Source organism: Carettochelys insculpta, chromosome 2 (assembly GCF_033958435.1).
Source record: "Carettochelys insculpta isolate YL-2023 chromosome 2, ASM3395843v1, whole genome shotgun sequence".
Lineage (NCBI taxonomy): Eukaryota > Metazoa > Chordata > Testudines > Carettochelyidae > Carettochelys > Carettochelys insculpta.
The window spans coordinates 90,390,076-90,417,192 of record NC_134138.1 but is presented as its reverse complement, the minus strand read 5'-3'; the positions used below and the strand labels follow the sequence as shown (position 1 = coordinate 90,417,192).

Genomic DNA, 27,117 nt, shown 5'->3' with positions numbered 1-27,117 from the left:
TCCCTGAAGAATAACTGATTCTAAAGGTGAAGTGAAGGAAAGTATCCCAAGAGGTCATGTTGCAATTACACCGTTTGCCCCTGGGGACTGATGTGGACACAGAAATGAAGGCAACTAGCTCATGAGCTGGTGTAGCTACCCGTGGGAGAGAAGATGCAGAGACTGACTTCCTTGCAGCACCCTGCCCACAGGGCCAGGTGAGGAAAAACAGGATATGGGTGTGTGTGGCCAGAGCTAGACATATGGGGTTGCTTGGGAGGTCACACAGACTAGGGTAACAGAAGGGCTAGTGGGGAGACAACGTTAAGCCGGGGCTCAATGGGAAGGGAAATGCAATACCACATGGGATCAGGAGGTGCAGGGACAAATGGTGAAGAGGAAGCTTTGTCTTACAGAGGGGCTGTAAGGACACAGGGGGCCAGAAGAGAATGGTGGTGCAGGGCTATAAGGGGATGTGCAGATACACCTGACTGAATTGGCAGCAGGGATGCAGGAAGACAGGGAAACGGGCAGATGTACCTGATCAAAAGGGAAAGTCTAGGGGTCAACCACAGTCTGAACAGGGGAGGCTACCCGACTCCCTAACAAGCACCACCCCCCACCAAAAAAAATCCATCACCTCCCACCCACACTCAATACCATCCATATTCACTCCAAGTTTCCTTCTAACTCTCTCTGCTGTTCCATTACCCCAGATTTCCCCCAAGCTCTTGCATTGCTTATGACAGGTGCTGAAAATACACTTCTGTATTTTGGTACAAAGTTCTGTATTAATATGTTTAGTAAGGAATCTATTTTTAAAAAATATATTTCCTCAATCTTTTGCTCGTCTGTATTGTTACAGACCTAAGTACAGGCCGGTAATTTGAAATACATTATCAAAATAATTGAAACTGGCATGATTATATTTTATTATCTGACAAATAAAATTTGCAGAATTTTAAAATATTGTGTGAACAATTCACCCAGGAGTAACGTTAAAAATATTAGAAAGGAACTTTAATATTAAGAAAATCTTTCACTATGTAAAATGTAACACAAATCAAATTTACAATTAATTTACTCATAACTGTTCTTGCAACATCTGATGCATATTAAAATACGTTTAAGACAAAGTCTTGCTCATCGTCTTATTGGAAATTTTTATTCTGAACACATGACCTCATTCATTACCCTGGTAACAGCAAAATGTCATACAGTACAAAAACTTCATTGCAAGATCAAGCTGAGAAACAGTTTCAATGCTGAAAGCTCTCATTCAAAACAAATAACTGAAATGACTAATGGAATGTGGAAATTCTGCATCTAGAGTAAATACAGAATATAAAAAGACCATCATTAAATGGGCATATATGTATAAGATTTGAGAAACTAACATAACATAGGTATAAAATACACTTAAACAAGCTTCTTGGGAAAAAAACTGCTGGTACTTTTATCATTTTTCTGTACTTAAAGTAGATTTTAATTTAAAACATGCAGAGGGAATCATGGTAATTATTTATATAAACCTATCATTCTATAAACTACAATAATTTACAAACTCCTAGTGGGCAGATACTCTAATTCCAAATTTGGTCATAGATTAAAAACAGGCTATTTTAATCCATATGGGTCAACACTTGCATGAGATTACTTGGAAAAACTTCACATTTGGTATAAGCACAGAGCATTTTTTAAGCAGCCCCATTTTTAATAAAGCATTCACAACATTAATCCTGTTTTCTTTGCAAAATAAAATTTTAGACCATAAAAGAAAGTTTTAAAGGAATTGTGAGGGGAGGAACTGACACTGCAGTAATCAGTTTTTTTTTTTTAAAAAAAAATAACTATTTGCATGTTACGGAAAATGATGTGACTGCTACATACAGAGTATGTAGGCGCACATGGTGCTTAAAAGACGCATACAGAAATTAATTTTCATATTAAAAAATTAATCAGCATGAACACAGCAGAATTTACCTTGATTTGAATATTCTTTTCCCTTTCCCCTATTTTTACTGCTTTATGCAGCAGTGTATATCTCACAGATTTTAATAAACTATGCTACAGAAATACAGAATTCTAAGTGTGAGTTCAATACTGCAGAATGGTCACAACCTTTGGTAAACTGCAGAAGATTTAAGTTCTCTGACCATTCGAGCCAGATGAATTTGTCTAAGACTAGAGGATCAGTAGTATTGGATAGGGTTAAAATATAACAATTATCATGCCAAAATTTTTATGTTTGACAATAATTGGTAGCATAACAATTGCATGACGAGACTCCAGCAAAGGCCTTCACATTAATGCAGCATTGTACGCTGGATACATACTATTCTACACACTGTTTGGAGCTACATGCCTGTTGTCAGCCTTGGCTTCTAAGTACACAGTGAATTTTGATAATCATAAATACCTAATATACCTAACAGATACTATTGAGAAGTAACACCACCTACCCTCTCCCCCAGTGGTATGCCCCCTTCTCTCTCCTCTCCTTCCCCATTTATGGGAAAGAAAGGAATGCAGGGATGTTGTTTTTGTTTGTTTGTTTTTCCTCCTTGCAGTGAAGTTCTACACATCAACACTCAACTTTTGTGGGGCTTGTTCTTCAGTATCTGGATGCTCCAAGATTTGTTAGATACATGTATACCAGGCAGAATAAACTAACGGAATGGACTCCAGTGACTAGCTCCACTTCCCAGTTTGGCTGGAACACACCAAACAGAGCAGGAAGTGAAATGCTCAACCCCGGGGTTGGGTTGCCCTCGTCTATTGTTAATTTGAATCTCCTTTAGCAAACATTTTCATTTGGTATTCTTCTCTCACTTTAATAGTATTTGCTGTTTGTTCAAAATACAGAAAAAATGGAACTGAAACGAAAATAATGACAAAAGCAAGAACAAGTAATTAAAAGACAGTAAGTTGTTGATTTTCTAAATTAAATTTTTTGCAAGTCTCAACTTGGAATGCAACCTTCAGTTTTGTTTGTAGTCAACTTCATTTATGGGTTTTAGAAAAGGGTGAATGTTTAGATTGCATACACTGAAATGGAGTATTTATTGGGCTTTTTCCAAATGGGCTTAAATTGCAGCACGCAAGATTTATTTTGGACATTAGGAAAAACTTCTTACTGTCAGGATGGTTAAGCACTGGAGATTGTGGAATCTCCATCACTGGAGGTATTTAAGAGAAGTTTAGACAAACATCTATGAGGGATGATCTAGATGGTGCTTGGTCCTGCCCTGAGTGCAGAGGACTGGACTTGATCCTTCAGTTCTGTAATTTTATTATTCTAAAACTAAATTTTCCACTGGAACTAAAAAGAGAACTAGAACCTTTCTGTACGTCTTATGCTACATGAAAGCTTTTAAAAACATCAACAATATAGACCAAACAATGCCTGACTATCTCTTTATGGGAGCCACTCAAACTCACTCCACTATGTCTTGCCCATACAGAGCACTGTGACCTTATATATTATAAAACCCCATTTTCCTTTGCTTTTGTACCTTGACACTATTTCAGGGTGTATTTTCTGTTTACATACAATACGGAATTTTTACTTAGAGATTGGCACCTTCAGTAAAAACCTATGTGAGAGTTTCATTTTCTTACCTCTAGTTCAAAAATGGCAGTTTTTCTGAGCCTAGTAATTTTTAATAATCAAAATTACATTAATTATAATTGCTGAAATGAGTACTTCTATTTACTCAGCTCCACCTTCTCCTTTCTCCAATGAAGTTTCACCACACCTTCTCTGAGAACAACTAAGTAAACAATATGTTCACGATAACAAAGTCATACTAGCTAAAGTGTAATTTCAATTGTGGAAAGTTACAGAACACTTGATCTGAGGCATCTGAGTAATCAGGACACAGCGTAAGAGCTCAGCTAAATCTAGTGAGCTCTATTCATTTAATCTTTCACTATACATTGTATTCGGGCTAGTCATTTGTCACAGTATGATTATTTGAGAAGTCAGAGTCCAACCTTGCGAAAAAAGCATAAAATCACATTTATAATAAAATTATGCAATTTATGACATTTTAAATCAGATTTTCTCCCATTGTGCAATAACCACAACTAGAACTTATTTAATGATATTTAAGGAACATGCTTAAAAATTGAATATACTAAAACACTATCATAATGCCAGTCAGATCAGTCCACAGTAACTCCAAGGACCACATCAACCACCCCTCCATCATCAAGGAGTAGGATGCACTGATTTAACATCTGAGTAATTTAAGTCACTGATTTTAATCATGATTGGAAATCAAGCAAGCTGGAAACCATGATTTAAATAATCCAGTTTAATCCTGTACTTTTGTATAGTCTTGTACATTTGTACTACTTAGTTATTTTCCTAAAGGCTCTTTTTTCAGGGTTGGTAACCGTAAAATGTGTCAAATTTCGAACTTTTTGCTAACCTGAAGATGCTATATCTCCACAAACTGATTTAGGCAAATATATGGATTAACATATAATCCTTGTCACAATTCTTACCATTTTCTATCATAGAAAAAGGTAAATGAGGCATTTTTTACTAGAGCTGTAGCATCCAACCAGTTCTGAAGCAGCAGCCAGTCACTGTAGTAGTTGCTGCTACTGCAAAATAGCCACATTATTCTAGCCAACTAGCCACACTCAACAGGCCAAAACAGTCACATACGGCTAGCATGTTGGACACTACAGCACTAGAGGATCATTTTCACTCATGATTTGTGTCAAGTTCTATTTGGCTAGAAACTGGAATTCCGTTAAGGCAGACAATTTTTTTTTTTTTAATATTTTAAAAATAATTTAAATAAAACTACCTTAAATGAGCTGGACACATAAGACTAAGAGGATTTATTAAATCAAGTTTCACATTTAAAGCTAACTGATTTATTCAACAAAACTAATATTATCCATAGCTAGTGGATTTAAACTGAGTTCTTCTAATTACCACGTCCTTCAACTATGCTTTTGAGTTAATAGATCTCATCCTCTCATATATAGTCTTTACATGCAGATTGGAAGAGCAAAATGCAGCAATGCTTGTTTCCAACTTCTAATCAGTTTCTTAATTTTGAATGAACTAGTCATTGAACTGAAACAGCTGAATACACTGAAAGAACAAAAATATGCTCTCTGAGCCTTCAAAAAAGGCTCTTCATGTCACAAGTTGGTTTAGTACTTCAGCAAAATCTCGTTCCAGGTGCTTAGCTGCTAACTTCCAACAATGCAATAGTTTGCCATGCTTTAAAACTTTGTCATGAAACATGTACTACTAACTTAAATTTAACTTCAGTAAGATTATTTTTCAAAAGAATAAATATAAATAATTGATTTGTACCTACTTTGCCACATAAGAGATCATTACCCCCTATTTATTGATTGCTGGTCCCTCAAACTACTATACAGCCCAAGATTTAATTTGGCAGTTTGCACATTTATCAATAAAATTGATTCAGCTGCCCACTATCACAGAAAGCTTCCAACAAACAAAAATGAGTGAAAAATTTTAACAGATTTTCCGAAGAAAATTATAAAACCAAGATGCCTCTTAAAAAGGAAGTGTTAATTTATAACAATGCAAAATCATATTCTTACTTTAAAAGCCATTCCATTTAAAGCATCAAAATGAGTTAGGAGTTTACAATTCTGAATTTCTTTTCCATATGTAACAAATGCCAATATTAAGCATAATCACAATGCAGCAAAACACAGCAGCTGCAAAAGATAATACACAATTTTACATAATGGTTGCTCATTTCTCCCTCACAGGAGTAAACAAAAAAATATTGCCTTGTTCATTTTGTTCTTTTGCACTAGATACACACTGTCATTTTTAATGAAGCTTAAATCAGTACAGCTGAATTTCATTTGCTCCATTTCTCTGCTTCAAATATAATTTAAAATCAGTAAAGAAAAGAAAAGAATTCTGTATGACTGGCACTAAGCACTAACAAAAAAAAAAGGAGAAATACATCAACTACAGAGTTTAGGCTTCTCGTTTAATTTAAGGCAAGAAACTTTGTATGCCAACAATAAGCTAAATATATCATGCACCAATATCTTACACCACTTGTGGCTCACTAAAATCCTATTCTCTATGTGACCATTCTAATAGTGTTGTGATAATTTCAGTAGTTGTTTATGATTTACTAATTTAGGAAAAATGCAAAACATTACGAATCTGCTGACTGTAAATTTGGTTTTTGAAGACGTAGTTTTATTTATCACACAGGTGATTTCTTTTTAAGTCCATACAGCTTCAGATCACTCTACAAATACTGAATGTTATCATTACCTAAAACCCCAGTATCCAATATGCTTTCTGTTTGCCACATATGGAGAACTGGACACCACACTGTGATGTAATAAGCCGCACACTTGGAGTGCCCGCTGCCTTCTCCATGCACATGCCCCACCACTTAGTGGGACAAGAGCCTGGCAGCAGTGGCAGTTCCATGTGTGGCTCCAGCCAGAGGCCACAAAGCAGCTCATGCAGCAGCTCTGGTGAGTCAGCAGCAGTTTACATGGGGGCCACTTGGTTTGGGAAGGAGGCCTTTGGCAATTGTTAAATTTGTATTGGACACCAATGACTTAAAACTAAGTTATAGATGACCAGCACACAGTCACTCACTTTTAAGAATTCGGTATGCAGGGTGCAAAAAAAGGGGAAACAGAGGGATTGTTTAAATGGCAATTATTCCTTCTGGCTCCAGAGTGGAAAGGACAGGTGCCTACTTCTGCCAGGACTGCCCTCTCACAAGTTTTGATAGGGAATGTGAATCTTCAGGATTGATAAGAACATAGAAAAAAAAGTAAGACTCAAGCCTACATCTTCAAATGTATCTAATGCGTACCCCAGCATGAAACACCTGGAACGGTCTTGGTCTTTAGGGCTGCGTATTCAGTGTTTTCTGAAAGTCAGGTGTCTTGAAAATTTAAAGACTGGCCCTCAAAAAAATGAAGCACCAAAATTCACTTTTAACTTTTGAAAAATCTAAAGCTTAGTTATAACTTATTATTTGATATTAAAATATTCAGTACTTACATCTGTTTAAAAAGTTGTCTATATTTTTGTTTTTTCTTAAGGCAGGAAAATCCAAATCATACACCAAAGCATCTAATCCATCCTAAACAAAGAAAAAAAATTATATATCCTTTTGAAACACAATTAAGCTTTATGTTCAATCAGAATGACAAGATAACTGCCACTGCCATATTTCCAAAATAATTAAATTAAATTTAGAATGCAGTTAACAAATATATTTAAAAGCAACACACTGTAATTCAGCTTTTATTCCACTGCTTTCTTCAGAGTGCCTGCCTGACACAGTTTCCATGCACCACATAAAAGGAAAAACAAAATACACAAGACACAAGGATGGACAAATATAATTAACTAAATTGTTTTAAAAGAAAAATGTATGTCATTTCTCAGTTACTCTTCTTGTGCTTTTATTACGTTTCATTCTAGAAAAGTGACAAAACAAATTCTGATGTGGACTAAAGCATGCTGCTGCTGCCAAAAAGTACATCATATGGCAGGAAGCAGGGGCCCTTTACGGTTAGAGGGAGGGTAATTGTGAGAGAACAGACAACCAAGCTTCAACCAAGTTGAACTGCAGCATTTGTCTTTTTTATTGTTTTTTTTAATTTTAATTAAGGTTATTATTCAAACTTACACAGCAGGGACTTCATCCCTCAAAGACGTACATCATTTATTTCATGTATGTCTAGTCTCGTGGAACTAAATGGGACTACTCATAAGCAAGGCTGCAATTTTGACATGGAAGTCATGAATTCTGTTACCCTCCAGGACTTCGGCAGTGGCCTGTGTGGCTGGCCCAGGAACCGCCTGAGCAGCTCAAACGGCCCTGGGGCCAGCCACAAGGGATGCTGCTGGGGTAATCTCATGCCACTGCCCTGCCCCCTCCACAAGCAGCAGAAGCAGTTTGGGTGGGAGAGGGAACTCAGTGCTGGAGAGCAGTTCCTGAACAATTGCGGCTGGGACTCTGGAAGCAGGCAGCATGCAGAACCAACTCACCACACCTCTGCCTAGGACCATGGTGTCCAACATGTTAGCTGCTAGCCACCTTTGGCTTACTTGGCCAGTTGAGTATGGCTAGTTGGCTTGTATGATAATTATATTTTCAAAATATGCGGCTAGCTTACTGTAACAGTAACCACTATAGTAGCTCCTGCTTCAGAACTTGTTGGACACTATGGGCTTTGGGAGACATATCACCGCTTCCACAGAAGCGCACCGAGCCAAGTAGAGGCCAGTCAGCCCTGTCAATACTACTCTCACAGGGGTCCTGGGCCATGTGCAGCCATCTGTTGGCACACATAACCTCCCCCACCACAACACCCAACAACAGCACATGCTCTGGGTTGTGCACTGTCATCCACCCACACACCTCTTCCTCAGCAGCCAGGGCACCCCAAGCCACCCTCAGAATTTACTCAGGGGATATAGAAATAGCCCTGGACAGGTTGCAGGCCATGAATTTTTATTTACAGTAAACCTTCAATTTTACAGACCCCGATTTAGCAGACTTCAGGAACAACAGACATCCACCAGACCCCCGTTCCCAAAGCCCGCTTCCTCAGGACCTATAAAATCCTAAATCCCACTCCCTCAAAAATACATACATACACACACACATATACATAAAAAAGTACAGGAACGTACCAAAGCTGTCGCTGCCTGAAGGGTCGCTGCTGCTGGTGCCACCCATGGTCCTCCCACCAGGGGTGGGGCACATACATGCACAGACAGCACTCACACATACCCCCACCCCTGGTGGTAGGAGCATGCGGCGGTGGAAGCTCTTCCAGCCACATGAGGCACCAGGCTCCAGCTCCACCCACAGGTGAGTAGCAGGCATTTTTGGGGAGTTGTGGGGGGCGGGGAACAGAGGCTGGGAGAGGGTCTCAGTAAACCCTCCAATTTAACAGATGTCCAGGTTTAACAGACACCCCTGCCCCCATTAGCCCATTAAATAGAGGGTTTACTATATTGTCCATGACCTTTCCATGAGTTTTACTAAAAATGCCCATGGATAAAAGGTAGCTCTACTAGTGAGTAGGCCCTACTAAACTCATGGACAATTTTCATCAATTTCAAGATGATACGATTTTTAAAACCCTAAATTTTGTTATTTCAGCTATTTAAATCTGAACTTTTATAATGCTGTAAACTGTAGATTCCTGACCCAAAAAGGAGTGGGGGGGGCACTGCTCAGTGGCAGAGTGTTTGACCGCAGATCAAGTGGTCCTTGGTTCAATCCAAGCAACCCCTTTAAAAGGCAGCATTTGAATGAAAACACTGGTCTTTGTCTCTATGGGAGGAAGGGACGGATAGCTCAGTGATTAGAGCACGAGCCTTGTAAACCCAGTGTTGTGAGCTCAATCCTTGAGAGGGCTATTTACAGAGTCTGAGCCAAATAAATTAAAAAAAATCTGTCAGGGATGGTGATAGGTCCTGCTGTGAGTGCAGGGGACTGCCTTCAATGACCTCTCAAGGTCCCCTCCAGCTCTATGAGATAGGTATATCCCCATATATTCAGCGGGAGGTTGCAAGGTCATTGTAGGGAGGGTTTTAGTATGACTACCCTTACTTCTGTGCTGCTGCTGATGGTAGCCCTGCCTTGAGAGCTGGAGAATGGCAGCTGCTGCCTGGGCAAACATCTCCGAAGACAGAGCCACACCCTGCAACCTCTCAGAAATAAGGAGGGCATGGTATACTGCTGCCTTCAGAGACGTCCTCCAAGCCAGTAGCTGCACAGCTCTGAAGGCAGCGCAGAAGTAAGGGTAGCAATCCTTCTACCTTCCCCTAGATAAACTTGTGACATCCACCCTGCAACTTCCTTTTTCTCAAATTGGAGGTCCTGATGCAACACTGGTTTCCTCCTGTGAAATCTGTAGAGTATAGAGTAACAAATCAGATTTCACTACTATACAGATTTCACAGGACAAGGTGAGGCACAGGCAATGAATCCAGGGGTGCTGTGGTGCTAAAACACCCATCAGTGTCAAGTTCTCCTCCCATCCCGCTTCCTCATGCATCATGGGAGCCAACAGCCTCACTGACCAAAGACTTCTCATGCCCATGCTTTCAAAGCACCAAGAACAGCTGGCGTTGTGTCATTCAACTCTGGGAGCAAGGGGGGGATGGAAACTGAGATAGCGAGTGCTTGGGGGAAGAGGCAGGGAAGAGGTGGGGTGGAGCTTGGAGGAAGGGGTGTAGTGAGGACAGGGCATGGAGCAGGTGTCAAGCAGCCCCTGGCAAGTACACAATTTGGCACCTATGAGCTAAGGTGTAAAATATACAGCACACAATGCCCATACCTGCCTTAAAAGTTTCCTAGTGCATAGTAAACTATTTGCATTTCAAAACGGAATATATCTTAGCACATTAGGGAACTTTTAGTGCACAGTAGCAGGGTTCACATAAAAATTGATGCTCTCTACACAACTGCACTGTGTATTTACACCTTAACTTTCCAGTCACTAGTGTTCTGCTAGACAAGCCTTAAGATACTCAAGAACAAGCTGAGATGCACACAAGTTACTTTGCAGGTTCTACGAAATACCATGCATCTTTCCCATTAGGAGCACAATGTGCTCTTAACTTCACAAGAGGCATACAACACCTCACAAGGTTATAACCTACATGTTTGAGAATAAAAATTTTACCTCACAACAGCAAATGGTACCTCAACTAATAAAGGCCCATCAAGTGCTCTGGATGACTATACCTTAGAAAATTTAGTTGAAAACTGTGTTGGTAAACTTTATTTTTCAGTCAGAATGTTTAAGTGGCAATTGCAAAAATAAATTAGAACGTGACTTCAGCTAGTGTAAAGCCTGACACATTCTAGATTATGTCTTTGACCAATACCATAAATCCCAAAATCTTGCACAGTTAGAAAAGAAATGTTACAGTATACACCATTTGAAAGTTTAATTTTTCAAAAGGCATTCCATCAGACAGCACAAAAGCAAAAAATTAACTTTCCCTACACTTTCTATTTCAACATGATTTTACTCAATATCAAAATATTTGAGAGCTAGAATCAATGCCATCTGAATGAATGTTATTGAGAAGCTTGGAATCCACACTTCTGAACAATAACGTATCAATCTTTCACTTCAAAAGGTTTGAGGGATGAGTGTTAAAAATCTTACTAGAATTAAATTTAGTGACAAGTAATGAGAATAAAGATAACAGGATAAATAAAACAACCTGAATTTAAAGCATGGATGTCATCACACTTATCTTCATTGCTTTAAAAAAATAAAAATTGCTGCTGAATGTAAATCATTTGTACAATTCCTAACATAATGAAGTCCAGTACTGCTAGGGGCCCCTAGGCATTACACTAATACATATAATAAATAACCATGTAGAATGTCTAAACATTTCATTAGGTTTTGTGAAAAAGTTAATATTTACATTTCTCCTGTGATTCTCTTTCACAGTGATGAGTGAGAGGCTTTCAAGACCACTACTGATTTGATCCTAAAGTAGCGATCAGAAAGAAATTATCAATAACTGGATAAGAGAGTAGACTACCTATTTTTACGAATCAACAGTTTAGAGGAAAAAGATAAGTCTGAAATAGTTTACCACCCAAAGCGCAATGGTTATGACGACAAACAGCATGAAAACGTGAAAGCTAACAAAAAGACTGTTTTCCCCTTTATTAGATTTTCCTGGTACTTAATATGTAAGTCTGGAAAACATAATTTTCAGTAGCCAAGTAAACAATCCATTAAACCCAGACGGTGTTACCCAAAGAAGAGGTTAATAATGCTGGGCTACGCTGTTACTCTCGCTGATGTGCCTCAGCAAGGTAGCACAAGATGTACTAAAACTCAGATGGACTGGCTACCTGAACATTGTGAGGAACAGAAGGTGAACAAGAGCACCCTCTCCCCTCTGAGCCCCATGTTGTGTAGGAAGCAGTTAGTAAGGAATGCAGAGCGTGCAGAGCTTTTGTGCTACTCTGCCTTTTAGCCTCAAATACTGTGGGTGAAGCAATACGTTTCAGACATACCAGCATAAAATACTTCCAAGAATGAGAAGGAGCACTAAGAACCAGATTGTGATTCTGGTTTAGAATCAGGTTCCTTGTCTGCTCCTGGGGCAGTACAACTACCTGCTTGCTGCCTCTAGCTTAGGGCTTGAAGCAAAGCCACAATTTAGCCCTTTCAGTCTCAGCTAAGGGCTGGGGTATTCAGCACAGAAAGGCATAAATTAATATTTTAAATCACTTCTGTATAATGGAATGATAACATGTTACTCAAACTCTGGCAATTATATTGTATATTAGCACCAGAAGTGAAAAGTACCAATAGGAACAATGAATATGGAGACTAGGGACAGTGGAATAGCTGTGATATAGTAGTAGTTACACCTGCAAGAAAATGAATGGGAAGTAGGAAGTGGAGAATGAGTGCTGCCATGCCATGCTTTATTCCCATCCAGGGCCAATGCTTTCTGCAGAGAAATATGCACTTTCGTCACTGAATTCTAGTTTTCCTCTTTTTTCTAACCTTTCCAGTCATTTTGGCTAAAAGTGTTCCTATTCTCTTTCATAAAGGAAAGTAGAGATGCACCATTACCAGAAGTTGCACAGTCTCTAGACCACCATTCAGCTTTAACCCTCACTTTGCATGACTAGTAGAGAAGACATTTTTTGCTACAGGTCTAATTAAAATCATAGATTTAATTTACATTTTTGAAAATCTGAGGTAAAAAATGCTTCCCCACATGTAGTATGTGTGATGGGGTGGAAGAAACTAAATACAGCCTCAACTTTGGAATCACTGTGACGACTATATTACCATTATATTGACTGGCCTGGGGATCTGACCGACTGTTCTTTCAGCTGCCACCTTTGTGATCTGATCCATCCCTAATTTAATCTGATCATGGTTTGTCCAGTCTCAGAATGTCCTCTTCTCTCTCTTTGGGCCCTTTTTGTAACTCTATCTTAGGTTCCCTGTACCACAGTATGATCATTTTAAATTCCATCCTTCTGCTATTAGGTGTACTTATCAATGTTTTAGTATGACATATAGATCTGTACTTGGTACAAATTTAAGCTTTTCAGATCATAAGAGTTGCCTATAGTTACCTAACCACCTTACTAATTATTCTACCCCTTCTGCCAATTTCTAATACAGCTAAGCTACAATTAGAGAGTTGAGCATCTACTCCCCCCCATCTAAATAAGGCACTGTTTTTAGGAAGCAATCTCAACAACACCATGATTAGTATTATTTTCCTTCATCCAGATTATATTCCTATCTTGTTTAATATCATTTGCATATTCTACGGAATAGTCCAATCACAGAATAAATATTCTGGAAAAAGCCTCTAGACCTAGGACAACAAGCATATACTTAGTATGAATTTGGAAGCTTAACTGATAAAGCACTGTCTGTTGAACACTTTTATAATTGGAGATACACATCTCCTAGAACTGGAAGGGCCCTCAGGAGGTCATCTAGTCCAGTCCCCTGCCCTCTCAGCATGATCAAGCACCATCCCTGACATTTATTTGCCCCAATCCCTGAATGGCCTCCTCAAGGACTGAACTCACAATCCTGGGTTTAGCAGGCCAATGCTCAAACCACTGAGCTATCCCCCCTCCAGAAAAAAAAAATTACCATATAGTACTTTGTATCATATTCCTTTTCTTTACAGAAAATTATTTTTGGAGATAATAAAATATTTATAAAACTCTACAACTCAAGAACATACCACTGGCTTTACCTAAGTAAGAACTAATATAATTTTACCAGAGTTCCTTCAATAAAATATTTTACCTAGGCTTCCAGAATTTTTTTCCCCACATAAAAAAGTGCTTCAAATTTTGGAAAATATTGATCATGGCCTTCATAGATTTTCAGCTAAAAGCTAAAATAAGCTAAACTTTGCTTTAATTTTGATAGCACAACAGAGATTTTTCCAATTTTTGCAAGAAATCACACAAAAATTTTCTAAGGTAAGTATCGAAGTTATTTCGCAGCTTTTGAAAACCTGCTTAGCAGGAATTAATCTTGATTTAAACAGACTACATTTCCCTTACAGTTTTGAGTGAGGCAGGCATATTTTTCAAATGTGAAAGTATAAGTCTGCAACATAGCCCCTCATGATCAAAGCTATAAAGTCTGACATCGTCCACATGAAGCACCTCTAAATGATCAAAATATCAAATGGTACAAACTGAACTTAAACAAACAGATCCCTTTCCTAATGAAACAGGCCCTGCTCTTGACCAATGCCCTCTAAGGCTATGCCTACACTACAGAGCTTCGTCAACAAAGCCCGCAGAGCGTCCACATGCTCAGGGCATTCTCTCAACAGTAAGTTGACAGAACTCGGTTCAGTCACTCCCCCATGAGACAGAACACCTCTGTCAACAGAAAGCCAGTCTGCATGTTGCGGGGGGCGCGGAGGGTGGCACAGCAACTTCTGGGACACCAGGCAACCCCGTCTGTTGTGGTTCTGGTTGGCTGTTTTGTCGAGAGAGCAGCCAGGCAGTGTGGCCACTCTCTCTTGACAGGGATCACTCTTTTGATCCACTTTGCAATCTGGCTGTAATCTGTCCACAGAAGTTTTGTCAAAAGAAATCTTCTGACAACAAACTTCTGTCAACAGTCTGCTCTAGTGTAGATATAGACTAAGGTTGGATGGCCACCTGCTCTTTTTCTATTTTGACACAATGAAAACACGATGGAAAAGCTCCCCCTGAAGACCTAAAACCTGATGGCTTCAATGGACTTCTGTCCCACACAAGTTCCAATATTATCATTCACCAAATTTAGCTCAGAACAAGGTATGGATGTGCATAATGTATTTGGTGTCCTCTAGCCTGTCCAAGCAACAGCATGAAATTTTTCTATCAAGATTTTTTATTTTACTATTTTTTAATCTACAAAGAAATAAGAAAAAAATTTAACCGGAATTAGCGACATACAACACTTGCATTCCTTAAGCTAACTGGCTGTATCCCAAGTTTAAATGTCCTTGCAGCTTTCCCTTTTTTGGGCAGAAGGCACAGTAAGTCTTGAAATATACAACTGTAACTTTCCAAGTTATAATTCCCTCAATTGTACATATTCTTCTGTTTTCTAAAGTCTTCCCTTTCAAAGCCCCTTTATACTTAAAACAGCCTAGTGACAGCTTTGTTGGCGTGTCAATTATTCAATTTAATATCATTACTTTAATGCGCAATTGCATGCATACGACCCCTCAAGGTTGAACTATCATTAAAATAGACTACAGTAAACTGTTTCATATCCGGCAGCCCCGGGAGTGGGAAGTGGCCAGATATTTAAATATTTTGGATAATAAAGAGGTGCACCTAGCACTGCATAACACTACAGAAAAACAAGATTAGATATTAACAAAAATCTATGCTGAGTACTTTACCAAGAACAACAGTATTGTACACTGTAAGCTTACACTGAACTTGCTGTATTTATTTGTATTTACTTTCACTACACTGCACTTATGGAAAACATAACTAAAATTTACTTATGGTTAACAAGCCGATTATTTGAGCATCCCAGATAATAGAATGCCCAATATGAAAGAGTTTACTATATTTACCGAGTAGTAGAGAAGAGGAGAGAAAGAAATCTTTCTGTGGTCGGCTGCCAGTGCATGTTTGAGTGTCTACCCAGTCCTCCAAAAATTAATTGTGTGTAAAACTGCCAACATACAACATTAATCCTATATCAAAATGTCCAGTTTTCTCTTACAGAAGAATGAGAAAGCTAGCAATTTGCAGAGGTGAAGGAGAGGAAATAGTGAAAAAAGTGAATACACTGAGTTGGAAGACCTATAACAGCATGTGAAGGCAGAGCATACATGGAGGGGGAGTGGTGGGTTTGCTCAAGCAGAGAGAGAGAGAGATTGAGTTGGGAGGAAACCTATACTGCTGAGATGGACTTTGGTGACACCCATAATCAATTAGTTATGGCTGCTCCATCCCATCAATAGCCACCTTATAGAAGCTACGAAGATAAAACAACACTACTACATAAGTCTATGGAGATCTGGCAGGAGGCACGGTGGCATTTGGCTTGAAGCATCTGAGCACAATGATTGTAGTGAAGAAAATAAAGTGTGTAGTGGGGGGCGGAGGGAAAAATTGGGTATAAGGGAAAGGTAATAAACCACATGACAAGTCTTTATGTTGTTGGTTTCACCTTCAATTACCTTTCACAAGGTTCTGAGGTCATCAGACAAAATTAATGGATTTCAGCTCATACTAATTTATCCAAAATGGACAGTTAAATTATCAGGAATCAATGATCAGAAGAGGTTTAAGCCCCCATCTGCCCCCCAACACACATACCTTTTCCACAATACATTGCCAAACCTGGCTGGATGATACTTGACCAGTTTTGTCACAGTTAGCCGTAACCAGGTATTAGAGTATAAATCTCCAGGAAATTTGTATCTGTGTAGCCGTGCACTGTATCTGCTCTGTAATTGATTCACTAGCCCAACAGTGGATCAAAGAGACTCCACTATACATAAAACTCTTGAGATGGAGTTCAAATTGGAGTGAATTTAGGTTGCATATCACCCCATTACAATACTATTTCACTGCATGAGCTGTTAATGTCAATTACCTAGGCTACATCTAGACTGTAAACTGACAGAAGTCTGCCACACCTTAACACATTCGCTCTTCCGAGACCACTCTTGGAAAAGCAGACGTGTTCTGCTGACATCCGTTATATATCTTGTGCCATGATGCAGGAGGGCTTTTCCTGTTATTTGGCTCCATGCGGAGGTGCCAAATGTCAGGGAAGCCTCTCCCAACAGAACTGTCGACAAAAGATCTTGCATCTTTTGCCAACAGATCCCTGCAGTTTAGACATAGCCTTAGCTAAAAAAACATAAGTCAGTGACCACCATCCACGATATTGACTCTTCTGAGACAACCATTAAATTCTGAGTTTTCAGGACAGCAGCTGAGACTCTCTCAAGCAGATACTTATTTAACTCAAAACATCTGGCTACAACTATGATTTAATGTTTGCATGAGGAAACTGGAAGTTTTATCCGTGTTACGGACTAATAACTATCTCCTCAAAAGTAACAGAGAGGTAGTCATGTTAGTCTGTACTGCAACAAAACAAAGCAGCAGAAATGTAGCACTTTAAAGATTAACAAAATGATGTATTCAGTGATGAGCTTTTGTGGGACAGACCCATGGATCTGATGAAGTGGGTCTGTCCCACGAAAGCTCATCACCGAATACATCATTTTGTTAGTCTTTAAAGTGCTACTTTTCTGCTGTTTTACCTCCTAAAAACGGAGTTTGGGGTTCCTCTCTCTAATGCATAGATTCTGTTTGACAGTCTGCTTTCGGAAAACAACAAAACCCAAATGTTTCAGAAGGATGCTGGAAGAACATACTGTTATACAGGAGAGGAAGAGCGTTGCATCCAAATAGGACCTCCTATGTTTCCCTCAGCAAAATGTAGTGCGAAGTAGTGGACATCCTGGTTAGCCCAGGCTACCTCCACACAGTGAATGACAGGAACCCTCTCCACCATAAGGACATTTCATGTTGTACTGTGGAAAATATCAAATGGATTTGAACTGAACTGTCTGTCTGCTCTTGGACTATAGAGTGATATCTCAAGAGTACAAACACAAAGGCCCAGATTCACAAAGTTATTTAAGTACCTAACTTCCACGGATTTCAGTGGGAATTAGGCATATAAGCATCTTGGTGAATCTGAGCCAACAACTTCTGTGATTGGATTTACGACATTTATTCATTTAAAGCAAAAGAAATGTGAGAAATAGTACGTCACAGATTAAGCCTTCAACTCATGGCCTTCCAGCTGGTTAAAGCCAGCAATGAAGAATTAGATCAGTGGCTTTTTTCCCAGCTCCCAGAGAAGTCCTTAAAGGTAATTTTAGATAGCTTTTTTCTGTAACAAGAACTCATGTAGAGCAATAAAAGGGCTCCGTGCCTTCCTTATCCAATGTGCACCTTGAGATAGTAGAAAAGTTAGTGGATAGCACACACTAGAGCATTTTCAATATCTGAAATCCATATGGAAATTGAAGGTACTGGAGAACGTGGAGTTTCTGGCCAGGACTACATGACACTGCTGCTGTATGGTGTCCTGGGTGCTTACTGAACAATGCAAGGTGGTCATTTTGACCCACAAATATGATGTAGCTTAGGATTAGCTTATTTGTGACACCATCTCCTACCCTGGGATACCACTGCAGTTGTGATTAGTGAATACTACAAAATTAAACCTCATTCCTTTTAAAAGAAAAGGAGATAGTAGCTGTGAGCTTCATAAGCATCCCTGAATTGTGGAATTCACTCCCAACTAGTTCAAAAAAAATGTCAAGTCAGCAACATTTCTCATGATTCTGTGAGAGTTCCACCTCTTACCTGCTCTTATGGCTGAATTTGTGGCCATTGTTGTCCACCTTCTCTGGAGAGGATGCTGCACTTACTTGTTTCTAAGTACAAATTGTATTTTATTAGTATTACAGCAGACCCTCAAGTTATGCAAGGGTTCCGTTCCACACACCTGTGTGTAACCCAGATTTTGCATAAGGAGGGGGTCTAGCTTTTTCTCCAGCAGAACATATGTTCTGCAGCCAGGGAAGCAGCAAAACGGTAAATCCTGGGGAGGGGGGACAATTGGGGGAGGGATAAGCCTGGCAGTGGGTTGAGGCTATGGGAGGCAGGGGCCAAGCCTGGAGTGGGTTAGGGCTACAGGGGGGCGAGGGGTGGAGTTGAGCCAGAGCCCTCCTGGGGTTGTGAGCCAGGCTCCAGGGGGTTTGAACCAGAGCTGCATGCAGTCCGGGGGTGGGGGGGTGTCCTTGAACCAGGGCCACACGAGAGGAGTTTGAACCAGAGCAGAGGCGGCGGGGTGGGGTGGGGGAGGGATGTGAACCAGTGTAGGGGTGTTGAACCAGGGCTGTGTACAGAGGGGTTTGAACCGGGACGGGAGGATGGAACCAGGGCCGCCCACGAGGGGTTTGAACCAGGGCAGTGGCGTGGCAGTTTGAAATGGAAAGGCACATGGGGGGTTGAACCAGGGTGGGAGGGTGGAACAGGGGCCATGCACGGGGGGGGTGAGGGGGGGGTTAAAGCAGGGCAGGGGCAAACTGGCATCACGCGTGAGGGTGGTGAGCCAGAGCCAGGCGTCAGGGTGGGTAGTGAGCCAGAGCTGCTCGCAGGGGGTGAGCCAGCAGGGAAGTTGAACCCGAGCGGGTGAGGCTGAGCCAGAATCGTACCTGAGGAGTAGTGAGCTAGAGCCAGAGGTGGGAGCGAGGGGTGAGCAGGAGCTATGCGCATGTGGTGAGTTGAGCTGGGGTGGAGGGGGTGCTGAGCCGGGGCCATGTAGAGCCAGTTGTGTTTTGCCTGGGCGGGCGGAGTGCATTAAGAGCAACTGGAAATTGTGCTACAGGGTTTACTGTAGGAATCGGGGGTCAGCCATGTAAGAGTGGGGCCGCATACACTGGGTTCGTATACTCTGAGACCTTACAGTACTATAACACAAACACCCTAATCATGGAAAGTCCCATCCCCAAACTTGACTACAAGCCAAAATGTGTGCAAACTGGGGCAATTTCAAAGGGGGAGACAGCAAACTCAGCTCTACCTCCCACTGCGGGGGCCCACCACTGCCTCTCAGCTCAGCAGTGCTGTCTTCCTCCCTGCCTCCATCTGCTGGCTTCATTTCCAGTTCTCCAACCCCTGCATGGAGGCCTCTGCAGCCTCATCACAGGCTCTCTGGGCTAAGCTCACCTGTGCTGCCAGCCTTCCTGCCCCCTCGGGGACCAGCATCCTGTGGCAGCACTGGAATCACTTCCAGTCTGCAAACCTGAGCAAGCTGGGAGGCACACGCAGCAGAGGCAGCTGAGTTGGGATAAGCTTTTACCCAGAGAGTTCAGATTTTTTTTAAGTGTAATTATGTTGATCTTTTGTTTAACTTTGCCCTGGAGAACTGGAGAAGTGGAATGTGGGCTCTTTGAACAACAGAGAGCAGTTGGGTTTTTGGTTTTTTCTGTTTTCCCCCCAAGCTGGAGAGTGGGTGGGATGGGCTTTTGAAACAGCAAGATAAAGAGTTTTACACACACACACACACACACACACACACACACACACAAAGCACTCTCCATCTCATTAAAAATTTTGTAATGTTACTGTTTTTGTGTGTATATATTCATATTTATATACTCATTACATTTTTACTTTCTACATATTTATTTTCTTAAACTTGCTGAAAGTTTGTTTTGTTTTTAATATGAACATAAAATACAAACCAATGGAAAATTCAGTTACTAAGACAGGCTGTGGGGCCCTGGCTAATTGTAGGGCAGAAAAGGGTGCCCTGGTGTAAAAAGTTTGCTCACCCCGATCTAGGCTCTTTGAACACAGACCATGAAGATGATCTCTGTTCCCAAAAACTTACAATTTAAGTACAACACAAGAGACAACGGACGTTAATGGACAACTAAGGGAGTATAAGGCAACAAGACAGACTTCACTGATGCCGTAGACTTAGGTCAACATAGTAGACAAAGTTTTAATATATAATTAAGGGAGACTCAGCAATGCAGATGAATACTTCTAAATGTTCAGTTTCAAAGTACTGATCTCTGCTCACTTCAGTGTTTTATTTATTAGGTTAAATGGCTAGTCTATAAGATGCTGCAGGACTGCTTGATTTTTGTGGAGCTACAGATTAACACAGCTATCCTTCTGAGACCACTTTGGTGCTGACACAAAATTTAGAGAAACAGATAAAAACATTTTCTTCTTGTATCAAAATCATCATTTGCAGACAAACTGCTAATCAAAAGTAGTAGTATGTAACTATATTACTAGTCCTGGCAGTGGGGAACTAACCACAAATAGGTACTCTCATACTGCTCACTACTGAAGATAGCTATACCAGTGTCTACACTGTGCAAGATAATGCATAATTAAATAAAAATTGTGCAAGTGCACAATTAGGGCAAGCAATGACAGAGAGAATAGAATTCCACAGTATTATTCAGGCAGAAAGCAAGTTAGAGAGAGGAGACAGAAGACGATACTACTTTTTACTGGCTTCCAAGAGCACCAAATAAAAAGTTATCAAGAAAATAAAGAAATGAGTCTAAAAAGCACAGCTTCTGAATCACTCCCTTCCTCATCTTGAAAGGCCTAAAAGCACTGTATGCCTAATTATATACATTTTAAACATACTAGTCAAAACAAACCATCCAAAATAAGAGATGAACATAGAAAAGGCTCAGTTACAGCATATTAATCCTTGTCAAATTGTAATCTTTTTGAACAAGAGTTCAATATAAACTTCTTTAAAAAAAATCAGTGACATATGAAGCACACAGTTTTCTTGCATTCTCCAACACAGACACCAACAATTACCATAAGTAAGTTTAAAAAGAGTCCTTGTAGTCATTACTGGCTAACTGATAGGTCTTAGGGAAACAATGCATACATTATCACTTCTAATACTCTATGAACACAGGACATGCTTTCTTCTGATTCTGAAAGCTTGCTTATATCCCTGGACCTCTACACTACATCTGAGCCTGCCAAAAAATAAGGCGAAACTCCTACAAAGAGTGAGATTAACATCACCTTACGCTTTACACTAAAGCATGGTTTCCCAAACTGGGGGACGTGAAGAAATTCCAGGGGGGGGGGGGAAATGCACGAGGCAACCCAACCCCCATTCCCCACACCTGAAGAAAGATCCAGCCTTTGCTTCCGGTTCTCAGCCCTTGCCATTTTACATGGGTGACCCGGCGCAGCTGCTATAAAAAACAGGTAGCCAGCAAAGACCCACATGGAGCTGGCTGCCTTCTGCAAATGAGAATGAGTGCGGGTTGGAGGGGTGGGGGGGAGGAGGAGGAGGATGGTGTTAGATGGGGGCTGGGGGTGCCTGGCTTTATGGTAGGGCAAGGGAGCGACTTGGGCGGCTGGCCAGCTTGCGGGACTCGCGGGGCTCGGGCGGCTGGCCCCAACAGACCAGGGCTTGGTCAGCTCAGGCTGCTGGGCAGGTGGCTGGCCTTGGCAGCACAGGGCTTGGAATGGCTAGTGGGTGGCTTGCCTAGCAGCGTGGGGCTTGGGTGGGTGGGCAGCTGGAGCGGCTGGCCCATTGCTGGGGTTGGTGACTGATGGGTGGGCGGGCGGCTCGTCCCAGCAGCATGGGGCTCAGGCGGCTGGCAGGCAGGTTCACGGGCAGCTGTGGCAGTGTAGGTCTCAGTCAGCTCAGGCAGCTGACCAGCTGGGGCTGCACCAGGCAACCACAAGGGGCCAAGAAAAATTATTTGTGCTTATTTTTAAACTTTAAATAACATTTTTATATCAAGCTTTTGTGTGCATTTCAAATTATGAATTTTTTTTTGTTAAGGGGGGGTTAAAATGATGGCAAAGAAAAGCGGGGGGTGAGGGTTTCTCAAAAATCAAAGGGGGGCATGATGCCAGAAAGTTTGGGAACCACTGAACTAAAGGCTTATCTACACTGCTACTTTACTCAGCTGTAACTCTCTCACTGAGGGGTGTGAAAAAAATCACTGACAAGCTCATCAAGTTACAGAGCTATAAAGCACCACTCTAAACAGACACTCTAAACAGATCCAGACTAACACGGCTACCCTCCGATTCTAAACAGACAGGCTCCCAGCACTTTTAGCTACTTCCCTCAGAGAGGGTAGTTTACCTAAAGTGCTGGGAGAGTTCTCTCCCAGTGCTGGTGTCATGACCACATTGCAGCTGCGGCATTGCTCTGATGCGGCATTCTAAAGTTACAAGTGTAGACAAAACCTGGGTCACAGCGGGTATTAGCTGCAGATGGCCTGATGCATCTTCTAAGAAAGTGCAGTCCTTCCTTCGCTGCAGCAGGGAGCTCCTACAGGTACTCCAGCCTTGCAGTCCACACTCCCACGTGAGGCTGGAGCCCAAGCACTAGCTTCCCACTGGGGGGTGAGGAAGGGGGACAAGATAGGGTCTCTCTTGTGCACAGAAGCCATAACTTTTTTCTGTGAAAAAAGTCGGGGGAATATAGGAAGCCCTGGGTGTGCTGACTTACGTCTTGCTTTTTCTTTCCAGTCCTCTCTATTGTTTCTTAATTTTGCCTCCATCCTTTCTTATACGTTACCTGTTTTTAGGACAATTTCTTAACTGATTCCGCTGACATGTTTGGCCCAGGTCCACAACCACATAAAAGATAGAACCAAAACAGTCCTACCCAGCATGTGTTTGTCTTTCTCTGCTCGTTACTTTAGTCTACTCAGAAAGAGAAACTGGAAGCCCAAAACTTTAAAGGAACGAGAGCTGGCGGTTAGGCTGGAGAGACAAGAATCATTAATTCATTTTTATGAGGCTTTACGTGTAGGTGTTGCATGCTTGTGACATTTAATTGCAACTTATTTTTAAATGAGAAAAAAGGTAATTTATTGATTAAAAAATTTAAATAAAAATCTAATTTTTGTTTAAAAAAATTTGTATCCACCCTATGAGACACCAATTTTTAAAAAAGTCTCCAGAGATAATCCCAGAAGTTGTAGGCTAGGCAGCCTTACTTCAGTACCCCGGAAACTTGTCACACACACAAAGGAATGTGCTTTGTTGGGGAAAAATCAACATGGTTTTTATGCAGGGAAACCACTAATCTATTAGAATTCTCTGAGGGGGTAAACAAGCACATGAACAGGATTGGGGGCGGGCGATTCAGTGGATCTAATGTGCTTAGATTTTCAGAAAGTCTTTGAAAAAGAACCCTCACCAAAGCTGTCATGGGATAAAATGGAAGGTCTTTGCATTGACTGGTAACTGGTTGAAAGAAGGAGGGGGGGAAAAAAGGTAGGAATAAATAGTTTTCAGAATGCAGAGAGGTAACTAGTGGTGTCTCCAGTATCCGTATCGCGACTAATCCAAATCAACATATCCAGAAATTATCAGGAAAAAGGTAAACAGGAATGTGGCAACATTTGCAGATGAGACAAAACCACTTAAGATAGTTAATTCCCAGGGGGATTGTAAAGAGCTACCAAAGGGTCTCATAAAACTGGGTGACTGGGGAACAAAATGACAGATGAAATTTAATTTTGATAAATACAAAAGTAACGCACATTGGAAACATAATCCCAACTATACATATGAAAAGACAGGGTCTAAAATGGTTGCCACCACTCAAGAGAGATCTTGGGAGCCCTTGCGTACAGTTCTCTGAAAATATCTACTCGGTATGCAAAAGCAATCCAAATAAAATAAAATTTAAAAAACCTAACTGTATATTGGTAACCATTAAGAAAACTATATGTAAGACAAAATATCGTATTGCGTCTATGTAAGTTAAAGCTATGCCCTCTTTTTGAATACTGGGTGCAGAAGTGCTTGTCCCAGTTCAAAACTGATATGCTAGAATTGGAAAATATTCAGAAGAAGGAAATAAAAATGATTAGGCGTATGAAATGGCTTCCAAATGAGAAATTAAAAAGACAAACTTTTCAGTCTGGAAGAGGTGACTAAGGGGGAATATGATAGAGATCTATAAAATCATGAGTGGTGTGGAGAAAGCATATAAGGAAGTGTTATTTATTCCCTCTCATAATATAAGAGCTAGAGGGTCACCAGATGAAATTAATAAGTGAAAGGTTTAAAACAAGCAAAAGGCAGTATTTTTTCACATAATGCACAGTCAACTTGTGAAACTGCTATCCAGAGGAATGTTGTTGAAGGCCAGAACCATAACAGGATTCAAGAAAGAACTAAGTTAGTTCACAGAGGACAGGTCCATCAATAGCTATTTGCCAGGATGGGAAGGGATGATGTCCCTAGTCTGTTTGCCAGAAGCTGGGAATGAGCAACAAGGATCACTTGATTATCTACCATTTATGCCCTCTGGGGCACCCGGACTTGGCCACTGTTAGAAGACGGATACTGGGCTAGAGGGATCTTTGATCTGACCAAATATGGCATTTATTAAGTTTTTAAGCAGCACATACCTGTGACTCATGTGACATCCTCAAGGCCACACAGGTAATACACACCGTGTGCGTGTGGCCCATATAACACAGAGGGAGCTGCGTGTATAGCCCACAAAGGTAAACAGGCCAAGAATCACTGCCTTTGAGGAAGACAACCAATAAAACAGAAGAATATGGCCACTTGTTCCAAAAGGATACCAATACTAATTGCAACTAGCACAAAAATAGCCATGAAAAGGCAGATTAAAAAAATAATCAGAAGAAACAGGATGCATTCAGAACATCTGATACAATGCTATACCTTTGGGAATTGAAGAACTAAGGGAAGTTTGGAGCCATCCACTCCTTTACACATAGGGTACCCTCTGCAACAGATGAGTAGCCCTGGTGAATACAGCTCTCTAGAAGGTTCTGGAGTCAGTACCAGGAACTGCTTGTGCAAGGAGTAGGTAAAGCGACTCTAAAGTGAAAGACAGCTGTTGACAGTTGTGAATCTGGTAGTCTTCAACTGAGCCAAGGTCTCAAGGTTATTCAAAAAAATCTGCTCCTCAAACAGGATGTCTACAGCTTTTATTTGACTCTCAATCAGAAGGTCAGAATCTCTGAGGAATGAATGAATGCCTGCAAACAGTGATGTCTGAAACCTAGATGGTGACTAAAATGAGGACCACACTGTGCATCTCACCACTTCCTGACTTATTGTCTTGAACTCCCACCTCTCCTCAATAATGTGGTCATCATTAACCGTATTAATTTAAGTCTAACATACCTTACATGACAGCGGACTTGAATTATAAACTAGCATCAGAACAGAGACAACTTTGTTACAGCATTTTTGTGACCCAAGCAGTAAATCTGTAGACATAAGGTCACCTAGTACCATAGGTAGGCAAGATCCAGCCCACAAAACATTTGAATCCACCCCACAATGATCATCTGAGCTGCTAACAGCCCATGGCCCAGTGAGGCGCTCAGGTAGGCTGCCTGACTGCTGCAGCTCAACAAGCAGATCAAAGAAGCCAGCTGCTAGGGTAAGCTTGTTTCTGCATGCCTCTTGAAAGGAGGTGATCAGCGGGTCTCCATGTGATGCCCCCTGCCCAAACCATCCCCACAGTTCTCACCGGATAGAGCTGCAAGTGCAGTCAGTATAGAGACCCGCTGCTCACTACTATCCAAGAGGTGTGCAGAGACATGCTTGCCCCAGCAGATGAATGCTTCAGCAGTGTGTGGGGCAGTGGCAGGCAGACAGCATGAATGTCCCTTTGGGCCACCAGACAGGCACCGCCTGCGGTAAGCACCTCCTCACCAGAGGCTGTGCCTGGCATCCCCCTCCTGCACCTCAACCCCCTTTCACAGCTCAGAATCCCCTCCTGTACCTCAACTCCCACCAAGATCCCACATAGCAGTAAAGTGCAGTCAGTGACTACTTAACCAAATTCTTGAAATGGCTCCTCTATGAAAATCATTGCCCACCTCTGCCTAATATGTTACGCTCCTACAAATTACAGTTTACCTTGTTCAAAAAAATAAGGAGCTAAAAACAACAAAAACCCACAGTACTTAATTTGGTCTGTGACTTTCTGGAAAAAAAAAAAAAGACAATTACTGTAAGAGACCAGATTATTATATTAGGTATTGTTTCTGGCACAGCCCAACATATAAACACCACCAGTACATTTCTTCTCCTGAATAGTTTAAAAAGCTTTTCTCTTCAAAAATGAAAAAATAAAGGGGGGAGGCACAGAGAGCAAAGGAAAACAAACAAAACATAAAAAAATAAAAAAGTCAGACAAGTGAAAGTACCCGTAAGTCCTGTTAATGATGCTTTAGTGAAGTTTTTTTTGAAAGATGTATAGCTAATTCCAATCTGCCTCACAATCAACCCACACAATGCTGATGTCAAAATAAGAGACTTCTGAAGGAATCTGAACAAAACATAGGATAATGGTCTGACAGACCAGCTCATTAAGAGAATTTCAGATGTAAATGGCAGCATAAAAGAAGTTGCAGAAACCTATTTAGAAATCAAGGTTGCTTGTACTTCAACAGTAACTACAATCCTAACAAGATTAATATGAACAGGTTTTATCTAGTTTGTTGGGGTGGAGGAAATC

General features: G+C 41.0%; 1 protein-coding gene across 3 annotated transcripts in view; it reads right to left on the bottom strand.

Annotated features, from left to right (window-relative positions):
- Positions 1-27,117, bottom strand: part of ROCK1 (Rho associated coiled-coil containing protein kinase 1) — a 177,726-nt gene that overhangs the window by 125,860 nt on the left and 24,749 nt on the right. For all 3 annotated transcript variants that reach the window (XR_012644448.1, XM_074987345.1, XM_074987346.1), the window contains exon 2: positions 7,031-7,112. Coding sequence is in view for 2 of the 3 variants with exons in the window: in XM_074987345.1 (XP_074843446.1) it covers positions 7,031-7,112 (82 nt within the window). In the remaining variant the exon portion in view is untranslated. The remainder of the gene's footprint in view (positions 1-7,030; positions 7,113-27,117) is intronic.